A 16,461-nucleotide genomic window follows, 5' to 3' on the forward strand; every position below is an offset into this window, starting at 1 on the left:
ATACATGTAATGGGATTAGAATATCAATTAGGTAAGCCATTAAGAATTGTGGGTCATTATTGCGATTAGTCCCACCATGTCAGCCCCTGTCAGAGGGTCAGTCTCAAAGCGGGCCAACTGGTGTTCTCATTAGGACAAAAACCCCAGTGAAAGAAGAGAAGTTTGGAGACACGCACAGAGGGGTTATCAACCCACGTGGCCTCTCAATAGCTGGGCCAACCCGGTGTTAGCTCTTTTAGTCTTCATAACAACTACACGAGGAAGGCACTTTTATTGACCCCTTTTACAGATAAGGAACTCGGACTCCGAGGGTAAGTGGTGGTCCAAGGTCACTGCAGAAAGGATAAGAAATGAGACTGGAACGCTGGCCATCTGGCCCAGGTGCCCAAGCTATGCAGGTGCATTGTGTCCCCACTGGCTCCATGATTGGAAGGGTGGGGACGTCCACCCTTCCAATGGACAACGTCCATTCTGTAGGGGCCACCACCGTTGCTCCACCCAATGAGGGGGCAGGGGGGTTTTCTCGAGAGAAACTGGAAATCCATATTTTTATGGGAAATGTTTCTATCTTTCAATGGTGGTAGCTAATTAAAAATTTTTAACTCCATGCCTGCCAAACCAAACACAGCCACAGGGCAGAAGCCGCGCAGAGGCCTCCAGTTTGTGATCTCGGAGTTCAGGTAGAACTTTTCAGTAGGTCCGATTTCCAATAGCCATGCCTCCCCACTGGGCCTATCGCTGTCACCCCCAAAGGCTAGTAATCCGGGATAGTCCCCAGTCATTGGAATCCCTGGACCTACGCCATTCGTATCCCACCTGAAATAAACTCCAGTCCATAGCTGAATCTGTAGAGACACCTTTCCCCCGAAGAGAGGCGTTCCCCAGAGACTGGAGTGAAAACCACGCTGAAACACCACAGCCTCCCTGACCCGAGGCAGGGAAGGGGCGAGGCCGAGCACCACTGCCCTCCTGGTTCGCTCAGTCCCTGCAGCTGAGGCGGGGTTGTTTTCAATTTAGAGAAGTAAACAAGTCTAGTGTGTTTATAAGACAGTTTGAACTCGGGGACAGCTCAAACAACGGCTTTGTAAACCTGGCCGTGGTTTTGGACCTCAAAACCCGTTTCTCAGGACTCTGGGTTCTGAAAAGCCCAAAACGTATCCTCCCACATGTTTTTGCCTTGCTAAGCTTTTGTTTATTTTTCCTGGGATGTGGTCCGTAAGTCCCAGAAGTGTACAATGAATTCGTCACCGTGATGTTTTGACAAGGAAGTCCAAAACCCCTTAGAACTTTCAGAAAGGCTTGTGTGAAACTCGTTTTTTTTCCTAGAAATAAAAATTATCATTTTGCCTACAATAGTGGAACTGGAAGGCTTGAAGCTGATTTGGATGACAGAGAACAATTTCCCAGAAGGTTCTGAAATGTGGCCCAGATGTCCATTGTCTGAAGCTCAGATACTAGGACGCAGGTTACTTTTCACAGGAAAAAAAAAAAGAAAGGAATAGAGTCCTAACTTCTCTTTGCATACATATGTTTTGTCCGTGGTTTTATTCCAACCACAGGCCTGCAAGCACCGGCTGGGACAGCTCTCTCCACCGCCCCCCAGGCTCAACGGCTGCGAAGGAAGCAAAGCCATGGCACCGGCCTTAAAAGGCTGCCCTGCCCGGACCCATCATCAACACCCTGGAGCCAGAAATAACGCCGAGCGCGCCACACCATCAATTTACTTCCCACACACGCCACGGTCCCCTCCAAGTCCCATGTGACAGCGCTGTGTCTGCTTTCTAGAGAGTTGTTTTTTTTTTTTTTTTGCTTTACAAGATTAAATATTTTGCTCTCACATCTCTGTGAGACAGTGTTTTAATTCTCAGTCTCCAGAACAAGTCTCTCGTTAGAATTCTAGGTGCCTGCATCTAGGCACCCCATCCCTTCCCTTCTCCCAAACCCGTGTATGGCGTTTACACGCGTTCTGCACCTGACGAGAACTTCACATCAAGTCTGCCACCGTCCAGAGGGGCAGGTGCCACCTGACAATGAAACGCATTAAAAAGAACACGAATGGCGCTCACTCACCCTCAGGGCCACACTGGGCCGGGTTACTGATGCACGAGGTTTTGTACCTTCCGTAATAGAGAAGCGTGACTCCTTTTTCCTCTTTGAGGTAAATGCCTTTGTTGACCTTTCCTTCTACAATATCTAAGTGAGAAGAATGACAACATGGTACGTTAATAATCTTATGCGATTAAAAGTCTCAAGATGTGTCAGACTTACAAACAACTTTCATACAAATATACTGTATTATTTATATTTATAATTACATATTTATAATATATTTATAATATTATATTTAATATTTAATTATTAATAATTAAATTATAAATAATGTATGAGTTAGTGTGAATATTAAATTTTAAATTAATTTTATCATATTAATATTTTATCATTAATTAACATTATATTACTGTATAATATGAGCTATACTATAATGATCGTATAATCATCATATTTGCCAACAGTTGAGTGACCAGCAGTGAAATGATTATAATCCCTTACTGTCCTAAACTTGAATTCCGTCTCCCTGCTCTATGAGTCCTTCCCACGGCCATCTTCACACTGAACTTTCCAGTGAAACACTTGGTTACAAGTTTGAACATAAAACTCCACCTGAACTCCCTCTCCTTTTGAGTTCTAATTGAAAGTCCCTAACCTTAGACATGGGAACCCACGATTTAAAAGAATCCATTTTCAGAATCTGGAAGGAAAGCCCAGAGTCAGGTTTCAAATCGTCGCAGAGGAGCCTGCCAACGACAAGGAGGGCCGCGAGTCCCGGCTGACCCGCATCCAGCCTCGCTCTGTTTTGTCCTATTCCCATAGCAAAGGTATCTGACCGTGTGAGCGTGAGGTAAATGGTTTACAGACTTGATAAGTGAGGACTGTAAACACCAAAAGTGATTAGGCATTTATTGTTAACTGGGGTCAAAGGCGCCTCGATACCTCGTCTGCCACATGGGCTTACGCCTGGGGCTGTCCACCCAGCCGGAGGGGTGCAGAAGGGCTGGTGGGGTCTTCTGCCCTGACCACGACCCCAACTCGGGTTTTCTAACAACCACGGTCGTGTGGATAACCAACCCAGAGGGCTCCAGTGTCTCCTCTCACTGTTTGTAAACTCCTTATTTTTATCTATCCACTTATTGCTGAGAGGGATCCATATATCACAAAATGAAATGGACAACTAGCAGTTGCATAATTGAGTTAGGGTGTATAAACCCCCAAACCAGACTGTTCGATTGGAAAAATTAATTTTGGAAGCCAAACACCTCACAGCTGAAGCAATCAGGTTATGTGTAAAGAAAAGATCAAGGAGTGAGAACTAGGTGACCCGAACTGACTTTCTACGCTGACCAGATAGATAGATAGATGCCACAATCACTACCAGCCCTTTTGCTTTGAGCTACGTAGGGAAAATACAAACCATATGGGTTCTGGAGGTTATTAAATAGATAATAATTCAACCATGACTCTTGTGGGTGTGTGTTTTATAAAACAGCTTCTAATGATTACCAAAAAATTCCAGCTACAGAAGAAATGCTGATTTTAATGTTTGTAAGAGATCAAATTTTTGATGAGGTATTTTTAAATCAACTTTAATTTTCCATTCAGAGGGCATGCTTTTCCTCTCCCAAAGAATATAATCCATTTAAAAATCCAAACAATTTCTATTTTTAGAAAATATCTCATCGTATGTGTGTTTTGTTCTGGAAAGAAGCAGCTGGTTTGGAAGAGCTGATGGCTTGAAGGCTTATATACACCTCCTGACATATGGCACTCAGTGACACTTCCTTTAGACCTAACTCTAAGTAGTTATTTCAATACCCTGGATCTTTGCTGTTTTCTTGCATATCTGCTCATTTTCTAGCCAAGATGAGGTGAATTCATGTAGAAACAAAGTAAATTGGCCTTTAAATTCATTGCAGATCCAAACTCGACAGAACACAGAACAGAAATACACGAGTGCTCACCTACAGTTGCAGAGAAATTTGAGTAGGCAGAGTCATTGGTATATACAAAGGTAGAATTATGGGAAGGAAGCACAGTGAGGTTGTGGGTTCGCAATGCTGGGTGGAACAACAAAAGAAAAAGCACAACAAATGAGTGACACGAAAACAAATGGAACCAACATATCTCTCAACTCAACATGCAGCAAGAAGTGTTCCTCTCACCCAACGAGCATCTTGGATTTTCTCTTCTGACCTTGCCCCCCGACCTCCACCACTCTCAGTCAATATTATGGCCAACTCCAGTGGCCCCGTTCCATCCCAGAGCTAGGGTGTGATTTCTGCTGAATTTGGCCACAAACATTGGTTCCAATTTGCTGGCTCCAGCTCCCCCCCCCCCGGGAACTTAGTTGAGAGATATGAAAATGAACTTGTCCTAACAAAAGGATTAATGGTTGTGATGTCACAAGAACTGATGACACAGAAACACAGCATGAAAACAACTCCATGATGTGATGACAAATGGACGAAACAACAGAGAATTCAGCAACAAAGAACATAGCTGCACATCGCGAATGACTGTCAAAGCAGGTCAACTGGCCCCTGCAGCAACATGTGCCGATGGAGTGCATTCTCTTTTTTTCTTAAGAAGCCTGTAATCGAATTGAAACACCCCAGCATAGCATTATACCATAAAGAGTGGATCCAATAGAAAAGGACCGTGAAACCTTCATCGTTCGAGTGTTTTGGGACAAACGTTAACATAGTTAGAGTTTTATGGGAAATGAATACATTTGGTGAACAAAATTCAACCACGATATAATTGTATCTGAGTAATTATATCATCTTATAAGAAGAATTTTTCATTAGTAAGGGTCTATCAAAATACCATAAGTTACTGATTTAGTCACAACCGTGAGTTGAGTTGAGGGGGTGAGGAGAGAAATCTAGTGATGGTTATTTATCCTCTCGTTTGAAATAACTCCTAAAATTGTAGTTTCCGCGTCCTAAACGATGAACTATTTCAAAATGCGTTTCCACTTGGTGGAAGGATCGCCTTTCCAAGGCTTTAAAATAAAGGCCCTGAGAAAAGGAAGCCAGACTATCACCAGGGGAGGCATTTACTGTCACCCGAGCTGGTCCCCTAATCAGCTTCTACAAGGACTTTCCTCCCTGCAGGGCAGACTGTTGGAGAAAATGTCGAGCTTGAGGATGGTTCTCGACTGTGGCACCATCGCCACCCGCTATGCAGGCGAGCAGGAGGACACTGAAGGAAGGAGAGTGGCAATGCGCCCCAGACAGCACCCTCTGGGGGACCCACCCCTCGACGGTGCTCCTCCTCTAGGGACACCAGCAGCACAGACCAGCTGTAATGCTTCTCCATTTGCAGATTTTAAGGGAAACGTTTTAGAACCTGAGGTGGCAATTTACGGCAGCACATGAAGTCACAGGAATAAGGAAAATACCAGTGTGCTGGGGTGGAAAGCAGAGCAATCAGCAATATGTGGGGTTTCTAAAATAATCCATTCCACTGAACCAGTATAGACACAGTCTGAGCGTGTGCTAGGATGGCTGTGCAGTAAACCCCTTCTTGTGTATGCCTCAGCCGTTTGACATAATCCAGAGCAATAAGGAAATAAAAATGTTGAAGCATCCCAAATCACTTGAAACTTATACTTTGGATGGAATGGAACAAAAGGGCTCAGGGAAAGATGAGGTTTAAACTCCTTCTGGCAAATGTCTGAAGTGAGTGGGTTAGAGCCTCTCTTTTCCATGGAATTGGGGACCGTGGGAAGCATCGCAGGCGATGTTTGGTCTTTTCAAAGGGGAGCTGCCTTGCTAAGCAGAGAAGCCGACTGGCAGCTGGGGTGCCTTCCCTGACTGAAGCTGTGACCCAAGAACATGTGAGCTAATCTTAGGTGGCACAGCCTTTGGCACTGGGTTCAAAGGGGCCCCTGTTGGACAGGCATGTAGATTATGGCAGTTTTGTCTAGTTAGAAAACGTACATCTGGACTCGTACATAGATGGATCTGTCACCTACAGCTTAAAGCTCACAACAGCTGCTTCTGTTTTAGGGTTGCTGGGCAAAATGCACATTTTAATAATATTTTGAATCATAAATTCTGTCTTTCAATCATAAAAATATATAAAAGTTCTAGTAAAATACTTCACAATAACAATGACTGGGGGAAGCTACACAAATGTTTGTTAATCTCCATCATCCTGGCTTCAGAGCAGATCTGTTCATGTCTGTCTCTCCCGGTGGCCCCTGATGCCTGAGAGCCACCCACTCCTCTGTCTCAGTCACCGTCACCACCCATGTCTACCTCCAGTTGTATCCTGAAGTTCGTGGATCCCGTCCACGTTTTCCAATGGCCAGTAATGCGAAGCAGAAGCCAAGACCTCAAATCCTTGGGGAAAAAAAATAATAAAAATGTTAAATCACCCTTAGGAAGGACAGAGCCAAAGGTAAAGAACTACTTACCAACTACATCATGAACTGAGGGAGAGTGAATCTCACAGTGACCATGGGAGGTATTAAAAGCACATGAATAAATTCAATACCCACACCTGGTTACAAAAAAACTCTTAATAAATTAGAAATTGATGAATATTTCCTTAACAGGATAAAATATGATAAATAGGACTTTAGAGATACCTTTTAACGGAGGAAAACAAAAGCCGCTCTGCTTCACGGTGCCCCACTGGAAGCAGGCCGATTAGTGCCAGAAAAAGACAAGAATGCCCATTATCTCATTATCATTTAATATTGTGTTAGAAGAGATACCAAAGCAATCAGACGAGAGAAAGAAATAGGTTGGAATAATTTAAAAAGAGGAGGAAACCAACACTGATGTTGTGCCAGACCCTGTGTGAGGCTCTTTACCAACCTTTCCTCATTTCCTCCTAACAGTAATCGATAAGACAACTGTAGCCTATTTGTAAAGACAAGGACTAAAATGCTTCCTCAGAAACCACCCAGCCGGCTGGTTTTAGATGTGATGTTCACATACAAGAATTTCTAAGTTTGGTCCTGATCTTTCCATTATCTCTGTTTCCTCCATACGAAAAATTAATCATTTCAAAAATTCCTTTCTGATCCTTGTTCTTTGAGTAGATATAATTTTGTGCAGAAATATTATTTTCTATTATTCTCTTCCCACTTAATGCCATATGAATTGCTTCATTCATTTACTGCTGTCCCGCCTTCCTAATCGACCTTGGGGAATAGTCCATGGAGGGGCTGCCCCATCACAGGCTCAGCCGTTCTCATAACTAATCTTCTCTGGGCTTAGTTCTCTGCCATTAGTTCCCAGAAGTGGAAATAACAGTCTAGATGACTAAATAATCATCAACAGCCCCAAATGTCTGCCAGATTACAGAAAAGTAAAAATTAATAAAGTAATCTTTGAGTTATTCATAGTAAAAAGAATTTTTAAAGAGGAGATAATGTGATCATTATTTTCAAATGATGTATGCCTGATAATGAAAATGAACAACTATTACCAACAAGAAAAGCATTTGGTAAATGAAAAACTGTGACAAACAGGGAAAGAACCTGGTAAAGAGGCTAATACAGATATAATTTGCAAATGTCGGTAGCTTCTCTGTACTAAACAACAAGGCTAAAAAATAATAGAAGAAAAGTTCTCATTTACAAATGCAGCCAATAAAGAGAAGACATTTAAGAACAAAAAAATAAAAACTGTACACAATTCTCACGAAGAAAACAATAAAACAATGCTGAAGGACGTAAAAGAACTCTTGAATAAATGAAGGACTGAACCTATTCTTGGAAAAGAAAACTCAAAATCATAAAAATATCAACTATCCTTTAATTAATATACAAATATTAGGAAATTTGTTGTAAAAATGCTGAGAGTTTTTTGTGTGAGAGAAAGCTGATTATGGAGCTTATATAAAAAATAAATGAGACAGAATAACCAGCAAAATCTGGAGATGAAACAGCAAGGGACACTGAGGGGATCAGCAGGAGCAGCTCTTAGTACCATAAATACTCCCAAGCACGTATGAAACTTTAGTTTATGATAAAAGTGGTGTTTTAATCAGAGAAGAAACATTTTTCCACAAAAGGCATTAGAACCAGTTAACCATCTACAAAAACTTAAGATCCCCATCTCACTCTTTATACCGTAACTATTTCCAGATGGATCAAAATGTCAATGTAATAAAATAAAACACAAGGACTTCTGAGGAAATCAGGTTATAAACTTGACTACATAAATTTTTAAAATTTCTGTACAGAAAAATAAATCAAGCTAAATTGAACTGGGGAACAATGTCTATATAATACATAGGAAAGAAATGCACTGATTTCTTTTTAAAGAATGAATTAAATTTATGATATTAATAAAAATCCTATTATTAAGAAAATTTAAACCAACAGAGTATTGGGGCAAAGGACATAAACAGACAGTTCAAAGAAAAAGAAATGCAAATTATTTTTAAATATATGCAAAGATGTGCAACCTTGCTCATAATTCTTGAAAGCACGTTAAAACTACGATGAGCTGGCCTATCACAGCTCACAGGTCAGACACACTAAGTTAGACACACTAAGTTGGCAAGCTCTACCCCTTTTTGGTGAGATTGAAATCAGCATAGCCTTTCTGGAGGGCAATGTGGCAGTACCTGTCTGAATTTCAAGTGCACGTTCCTTCAGACCTCGTAATTCCACCAGGAGGAATTGATCCTAGGATACGCTCTGTGCACAGGATATTTGCTGCAGCTTTTTTTAACAGTATCAAAAGGCTGCAAGCCGCCTAAACGCTCACCCACAGAGGGCTGGCTACACAAAGACGGGGTGTCTACATGATGGACTGGCGTGGACCAGGATAACTGACGAGGCTGACATACGTGTATGACGTAGGACATTCTTTAAGTTACACTAAGTTAAAAAAAATCAAGGTGAGAAAAAAATGTGTGTGCTACGAACTCTTTATGTAAAATACAGCTGTTCAGCAGGCAGGGAGGGAGCGAAGCAGAGAAAGGGAGAGGGAGAGGTGTTTGGATGGATACCGTAGGACATACGATCACGTATGTTGGGGGTGAGGAAATCGAGGAACTGGGTGTAAGATGGAAGAAGAAGATATACATTTCATTATCTTTCTGTTCTGTTTGAATGTTTGGACCCGTATTCCTTAAAAAAGTATGTTAAGACTTCTTCCGCAATTACAATGACCATAGGCGACGTCCACACTAAATTTCCAGATGAAACTGGAAGCGCTCCATCTCATATCTGGACTTTTGTGCACAGGGTGCCAAGCACCTGCACGGCTCCAGATCATTGGGTCCATTCTTCAGTTTGCAGCTGTGAGGCTGTCTTCTCAAAAGTGTTAAGTACGTGAGTCCAAAATGTAAGCCGAGTACAAAGCCGTTCTCCGATCTGGGCTAAGGAGAGGTGGGGCTCCATCCACTTGACCCTGTGCGCATCAGAGACACTGACTGCAGCGGATGCCCCCTGGCAATGGCCCACTCTAGTAATGCAGCACTGAGAATCGGAAAGGTAAACATCAAAAATACTTGTTTTCATTTCCACCATTCTTTTTTCCCCTAAAATCTAGGATATTCATTTTGAAGAGGGGAAAATATCATTAACTTGTTATTCAATTCATCTGGGGAAAAAAAAATCAGAAGAGGAAATAACATCTGTTGTACAAAGAACAGATGTTGTATCTTCAGAATTCTCATCTTCATAAAATAAACCCTGTGGATAATAAATCCTTTCTTATCCTCTCCGTTTACAAATGGCCATGGTCCATCCTGGGCAGAAAGGCTTACAGAGTAAAGAGTTGCTATCTTGTTCACGTGGAAAGATACACCCCGAACGCTAGCCAGAGTCCGCAGTGTCAGTGAAGAGAAGAGGGGCTTGGGGTCAGCAGGGGGCCTGCTAGCCCACGTCACTGCACTGCAGACACGTGACACATCCACTCGGTTGCCCCAGATGTCTGGTAACTAGCAACGCAGAGTTAGTCCAACAGACTGGAAACAGGAATGGAGGGGCAAACCGAAAAATCCACAGGGGCCAGGGGCCACAAGGGGTGCTTCAGGTAGAGGTCGGGATGCTGTTCACGATGGTCACCAGCCCGGAAGGCACAGGCCAGTCAGAACAGATGCTGGAAACAAACCGCTGGTGTCACTCCAAGTTGCACTTGGGGAGGCTGTGGCACACTGGAAAGTTCGTGTCCTGTCTAAAGAAAGAAGCGGCTTTCCAGGCCAAGTCATCGTGGCTCTGGAGGAAGATCTACCCAGTGTTGCCAAGTCTGCCATCTTTAAAGAGAAGTCAGAAACCAGATTTTTTTATTTGAAATATCCTAAAATTTTAATGTTAGCAATTAAGTTCTTTTTAATTAAAACATTGTGACGCCAGCAAGACATGCCAAAGAACTCAAGTCAACACTTTCACATTACTCTTTTTAGATTCCCTTTTATAGCCTAAGGAGTAAACAACCTGTAGCCCTAAAATGTCAACAAAACAAGAAAATCTCATTCTTTTAGGAATAAGATTCTCCGTCTATTTTCCCAAAAAGAAGGTGGCATGAGATCTCCTATTTATACAGTTGCCCCGTTTTCACAAGGTAAACTCTCATCAAGACTAAATGCTCAGACAAGACAGCAAGCTGTCGTCACCAAACGATAATGTGGCCCATTCCGGGACTTCAAAACACCCCCGGCCTAAAAAATAAGATGAGAGAGAGGGAGTTTCAGCCTACGTCACCACAATTATAAGTCAGTTCTTCAGGAATAATTTTTCAGCCATATTTAATGTTTTGTTGATTCGGTTTGGTGAGAGAGAAGGAGAGAGACAAGAGGATCAATACTCAAAAAGCTAGTCAGGGCCAGCCCCGTGGCGTAGCGGTTAAGTTCAGCACACTCCACTTCAGCGGCCCGGGTTCACAGGTCCAGACCCCCGGCACAGACCTGCACCACTCCTCAGCCGTGCTGTGGCGGCGTCCCACATACAACAGAGAGGAAGATGGGCACAGGTGTCAGCTCAGGGACAATCTCCCTCAAGCAAAAAGAGAAAGATTGACAACAGAAGTTAGCTCAGGGTAAATCTTCCTCAGCAAAAAAAAAAAAAAAAAAAAAAAACTAGTCAGTAAAATCTTTCATTTTTCCTCTTCAGTTTTTCTTCCAGACTCCCCTATCCTGTCCCTTCCCTATTACTTATTCTTTGTGTCAGTAAAGGGAAACCCTTATCCTTGAGCTTGTGTAGGGAAAAACCTCTCCAGGGTCCCACTGACTGGTCAGCACACAGAGGGAGGTGGGTCCCTGCCAGTCGTCAGGCTGCTGGTGGCTACATCTTTCTTTGCCTCTGTCACCGGGTTCACTTCCACTGCCGCAGGACTTGCCTGCTGTCCCCACTGCCAGGAGTGCTCTCCTCGCCTAGTGCATAACGGACTCTGTAATTTGAGCCTCAGTCCAACGGCACCCCTCTCCCCCGAGGGGTCTTTCCTGACAGCCCCTCATGACCACCACTCACTCTTCTTTCCCACTCTATTTTGAAACTTTTTGCTTGTCAGTATCTTTGCTTGTTATCTGTCTCCTGTATCCAACTCTTTGCGACTTGAGAGTAGAGACTTTGTCTGTTCTATTTGCATGGTATTCCCATGTCTAAAACAGGGCCTAGGGTGTGTGGGGGTGTGTGTGTGCGCGTGTGTGCCCGAAATCCAGATATTTGCATTTGAACTCTCCAAAATTGTAATGTTAGCAATTAATTAAAAAAAAAAAAAACTATATAGGTAGAATGAATGATGAAATGCAAGGATGAATAAATGAATGAATAAACATAGAAAGAATACATATGTAATTCCAGTACCCCAAAAAATCTCTACTTGCCAAATTTCCATTTGTTCGATAGGGTATAAACATTATTTTTTTTTAATTTCATCATAGACACATTTTTTTTGCACTAGGAAGTTGAAGAATGAAGTTTCTGCCATGACCTAGTGGTTCTGACAGTTCTTTATAAACTGTGTAACACTGTGTTGGCGACACATGTTAACTAGACTGACTGTGGTGATCATTTCACAATCTCTACAAATATCAAATCATTACGTTGTACACCTGAAACTAATACAATGTTATATGTCAATTATATCTCAATTAAAAAAACAAAAATAAAGGGAAAAAATTACTGATTAGCACAGAAAAAACACTATGTAAATGTAGGAAACTATAATCACTATAATCATCTGCTTTGGCCTCCCCAACCTCTAACTAGGATGGTGAGGAGAACTGCCTGACCTCCTGGAAATGGACTGGAACCAGCTGCTCCGTGACCCCAGGGCCAGGAAACTTCTGGAAAATGACATGTTTCTTTAAAGTCCCCTTTTTCTCATTACGAAAGTTATCTGTAAGAGGCATGTTTATAACCTTTTTAAAAATGACCTGCAATTTCTTGGCCAGTGCCAATTAGGTTTACCAACCATCACAGCTTCCTAGCATTGTCCTCGGGGAACAGAGCAAGAAATCGGGCCGCCTGGAGCCAGAGAGAAGGTTTCAGATGTGCAGTGCAGTCCCTGCTTGCCCTCTCTGGGCCTCACTGTCACCAACTGTCAAATGGGGAGGTGGACGGGACAGCCTCCACTGTTCCTTTCAGCCACAAGGTGCTATAATCTCTAGATGGCGATCCACGTCACACGTAGTGCAAAGGTCAAAACGACTGGAAGCTGTTTGTCAATCATTTCCAAAACTAAACACCTATCTCCGTGGTAGAGATAAAGATCTGGCAACTTTCTAGTTAGCTGGGCTGGTGTAGGTAACTGGTACAGACCAGATAACCAAGCCGAAACTCCCCTTGGGCATTGAAATGATGCGGGCTAACTATCTTTACTGGTTCAGCTCACCAGATGACCAGCAAATCTTCGACTGACAGCGCAGAATCGAGTCAACAGGTATCTACTGAGCATCTACTAAGGGGAGGGCCCTGTGCCAGGCGCCACAGTGAGGAAACAGGAAAAGCTCACCGGTCCTGTGAGAACCTCAAGGAGAAAGTTTGCTGTGGTCGTGGTGGAGAATAGGCTGGCCTTCAAAGACTAGTGTTCAGCCTATGTTGGGGACCACCACGTTAGTCTCACCTCACACCCTGCGCACACCTCCCTCACGCTACTGAGCACTCTGTTGTTGTTTTCACTAATCTCCTTGCCTGTCTGTCTCCCCCAGCTCCCTCCAAAGTGTGAGGTCCTTAGGTCACCACCAGGGCTCCTTAGCCATGGACTTTGGGCAAATCACTGACTCTCTCTGAAAGACGCATTCTTCATCTGCGGCAGGAGAGTAACATCACTGCTTGGAAGGATTGTTGAGAGGACTGCACGGAATCTACATGAAAGTCCCAATACGCCGCCATCTCAGCACTTGATGACTGCTGCTTAGTGGCCCTAGAATAACCATGCTACAATCTAAGTTATTCCCACACTGACGGGTGTTTAGGTTGTTTCCAAATGTGTTCCTATGAGGAACAGGCTCTCTGCGTGTTTGCTGGGTCCATGGGTGGATGCTCTTGAGAAGGAGTGCTGGGAATCAGGTTTTCTGCACGGGGGCTCTTCCTCAGACACCGCAGGCCTGAATGGTCAGAAGCCAAATGAGGGAGGCCCCCAGATGCTGATGCTACACGGACAACAGGGGGGCAGAGTTTTCCGTAGGAAAGGGGGCTGAGCAGAGTCCAAGATATAGGAAGAGAAGAAAGAAGAAAAGGACTGGAGGTAGAGGAGGGAGACGGAGAGGAAGGATGACAGGAAGCAAGGGGGAGAGAAAGAGAAGGAGGGAAGGAAGGAAGGGAGGGAGGGAGGAGGGACAAAGGGAGAGGAAGCAATAGGGTTTCGTCCACGTGGGGAAAAAACCACTTAAGTGTTCAATAAATGTTGACCTTCATCGTATCTAAAAAGGAAGGAAGGAGAGGGGCTGGCCCAGTGGTGTAGTGGTTAAGTTCGTGTACTCCGCTTCAGTGGCCCAGGGTTCACGGTTTCAGATCCCAGGCACAGACCTACACACCGCTCATCAAGTCATGCTGTGGCAGCATCCCACATACAAAGTGGAGGAAGATGGGCACAGATGTTAGCTCAGGGCCAGTCTTCCTCAGCAAAAAGAGGAAGATTGGCAATGGATGTTAGCTCAGGGCTAACCTTCCTCACCAAAAAAAAAAAAAAAAACAAGAAGGAAGGAGAGGGGAAGAGAAGGAAATAAAAGGTTAAAAGAAAGTGAGGTGAGGGAGGATGAGAAGGAGAGGGCTTGCTGGAGACTGGATGTGGAGACAAGAAGGAAACCAGTGGACGTGGAACATCATTGGAAAGAAGACTTAGAGCTGAGAGATCCAAATGCCCTTTCCTTCAGTTTTCTCCACAGTCTTCAATGTTTGTTGTTTCTTTTTAGTGATATTTCTGTTATTATTTCTCTAAGGCAGTTAGTTGATCAATAACTATTATATAATAAACTATAATAATTTTTTCCACCCTAAATTAGGACATGAGGGGAGCAAAGTTTCTATATGGAACAAAGACTGAATTCAAACCCTCCTTGGAGCTGAAGGTCAATAAGGCATGTGGACGCATGTGGGTGCATGTGGACGTGCGTGGACGTCTGTGCATGTGGGCGTGCGGACGTGCATGGCCAAGGCCCAATCTGGGAGCACCTCACGGCTTCCTCTCTAACCCTGAGTGCAGCCGGGGTCTAGGGGCTGCCGTGTCGGCTCTGCCGTTCCTGGTGGACCACACCTTCCCTCCACCCCCAGTCCTCCTCTGCTGGAGGACCAGCATGAGCTATAGGCCTGGCATGAGCGAGAAGGGGGAGTCTCACGCACACATGACCTCTCTCTAATGCGGTGCTGGATGATTTCTTTATTCCAAGCTACAGAAATCCTTTTTCTTTCTTTCAGCATTTTGGTTGAGAAAAGGGGAGCATGTGGAAATTCACACCTTTTTCAACAGAAGATTTAACTTGAACGCGTGGATGAAAGAGAAATGGCAACACCTCAACCACTGAAATTGGTAAGACAACAATGGTGGGAATGTCCTAGCTCTGTGCTGCGTCACCAGAAAGGGGACAGAAAGGAGACAAACACCCACCCCCCCGTCTAACTACAGCCAACAAGGTTCTGACCAGGGCTTTCTCCCAGGTCCTGGCTTACCTGGGATGGGGTCCCAGGAATGCCAGCTGTGCCCATAGTTTCCAGTTGATCCTTACAGTCTAGTCCCCGTGAAGGTGGGAGGGCTGCTTGTGATGATAATTGGGGGGGTCCAACCAGATCCCCTATGGCTCTGAGTCAGGGGCAGCCCACCCACAGGTCAGGGTTTGTTCTCTGGCTTCCGAGCAAGGGTGTGGGGACAGTAGTATGGGGCCACCCAGGAGCAAATGGGAGACAACCACCAGCGAAGTGAGTCCCCGCCACTCACGCGACGCTGTCCGCCTGCGCCCTGCCTGTGCCAACCACCCGTACGTGTGACAACTTCATGCCTCCTCCGTCCTCCCCAAAGAAGCCTCACCATAAGACTTCTCGACCGAGGACTCACGACGGCAGAAGAAAAGTGAGCCCAGCCGGTGGCTGAGAGGTTTTCTCCTGCTGCTTCGTGAGCTCAGTCGGGGCTGGAGGAGCCAAGCTCCCACAGTCAGGACAGCGACAGGATGGGTGCGACAGAGCCGTGGGGCTGACCGGCTGAAGCTCTAAGTCAGTGCAAGGGAATGTGCACTGAAGACACGGGATGTGAGCCACAGAGACAGGCAGAAGTCGTTCAACCCTGAGAACACTACATCTCCTTAATCACAGGGTTTCAAATGACCAAGAGCGACAGGCTGCTGGGTGCAGAGAGACCTGCTCCTCCAGCCACAGCTCCGAGACACTGAAGACAGGCGTCGGGGACGAGCAGAGCGGCCCGGAGGGCAACGCATTGCAGGGCCGCTGGCTGGGGTTGGGGGCCCAAAGCAGGGCCACTTGCCCACGGCCTTGGAGGAAACCAATGAACTGCATCATCAGGCAAGATGACCCCACATCAGGTGGGAAGAGCGGGTGGTGAACAGGACAAGAAGGAGCTGCCTTACCTGGGTGGGCTTGGGACCCGGAGCGGGCTCCGTGCACCTGCACACAAAACAGCACATCGTGAGACACACGGGAACGCTCCCTGCAGCCCTCTAGCCCAGCCTCAACGCGAGCCGGGGGGACGTTACCTGCCAGTCGCAGTAAAACAGCAGCAGCCAGGAATGCCAGCAGCAGAGGGGCAGCAGCCTCCTCATGGCTTGCTCGGAGCTGCCAACAGGGCCCGAGTGAAATTCCTGAGCCTCCGTGACCAAGCGTCCTCCTTAACTTCCACTTCCTTGGGAAAGGATCATTTTCACAGGTTCCGGAAAGAAAAAGTCTGTTTCTCTAAAGTTGGTGAAACGCAGCCGTCTTGGAGAGTTAGTGGGTGCTTCTTGCTTGTCTCCACACTTGAGAGTCTTCGGTGATGGACAACCACA

General features: G+C 45.0%; 1 protein-coding gene across 3 annotated transcripts in view; it reads right to left on the reverse strand.

Moving 5' to 3' along the window:
* The window catches only part of ADGRD1 (adhesion G protein-coupled receptor D1), a 158,290-nt gene extending 142,033 nt beyond the window's left edge, over positions 1-16,257 (reverse strand). For 2 of the 3 annotated variants that reach the window (XM_058531222.1, XM_058531224.1), the window contains exons 1-5: positions 16,174-16,257; positions 16,048-16,084; positions 6,321-6,404; positions 4,017-4,112; positions 2,071-2,193 (exon numbers count right to left, since the gene is read on the reverse strand). In XM_058531222.1, coding sequence (XP_058387205.1) covers positions 2,071-2,193; positions 4,017-4,112; positions 6,321-6,404; positions 16,048-16,084; positions 16,174-16,239 — 406 coding nt within the window. In that variant the 5' untranslated portion in view covers positions 16,240-16,257. The remainder of the gene's footprint in view (positions 1-2,070; positions 2,194-4,016; positions 4,113-6,320; positions 6,405-16,047; positions 16,085-16,173) is intronic. The other variant, XM_058531223.1, reaches the window with a different exon arrangement.
* Positions 16,258-16,461: the final 204 nt, after the last annotated feature.

Source organism: Diceros bicornis, chromosome 35 (genome assembly GCF_020826845.1).
Source record: "Diceros bicornis minor isolate mBicDic1 chromosome 35, mDicBic1.mat.cur, whole genome shotgun sequence".
NCBI classification, from domain to species: Eukaryota; Metazoa; Chordata; class Mammalia; order Perissodactyla; family Rhinocerotidae; genus Diceros; species Diceros bicornis.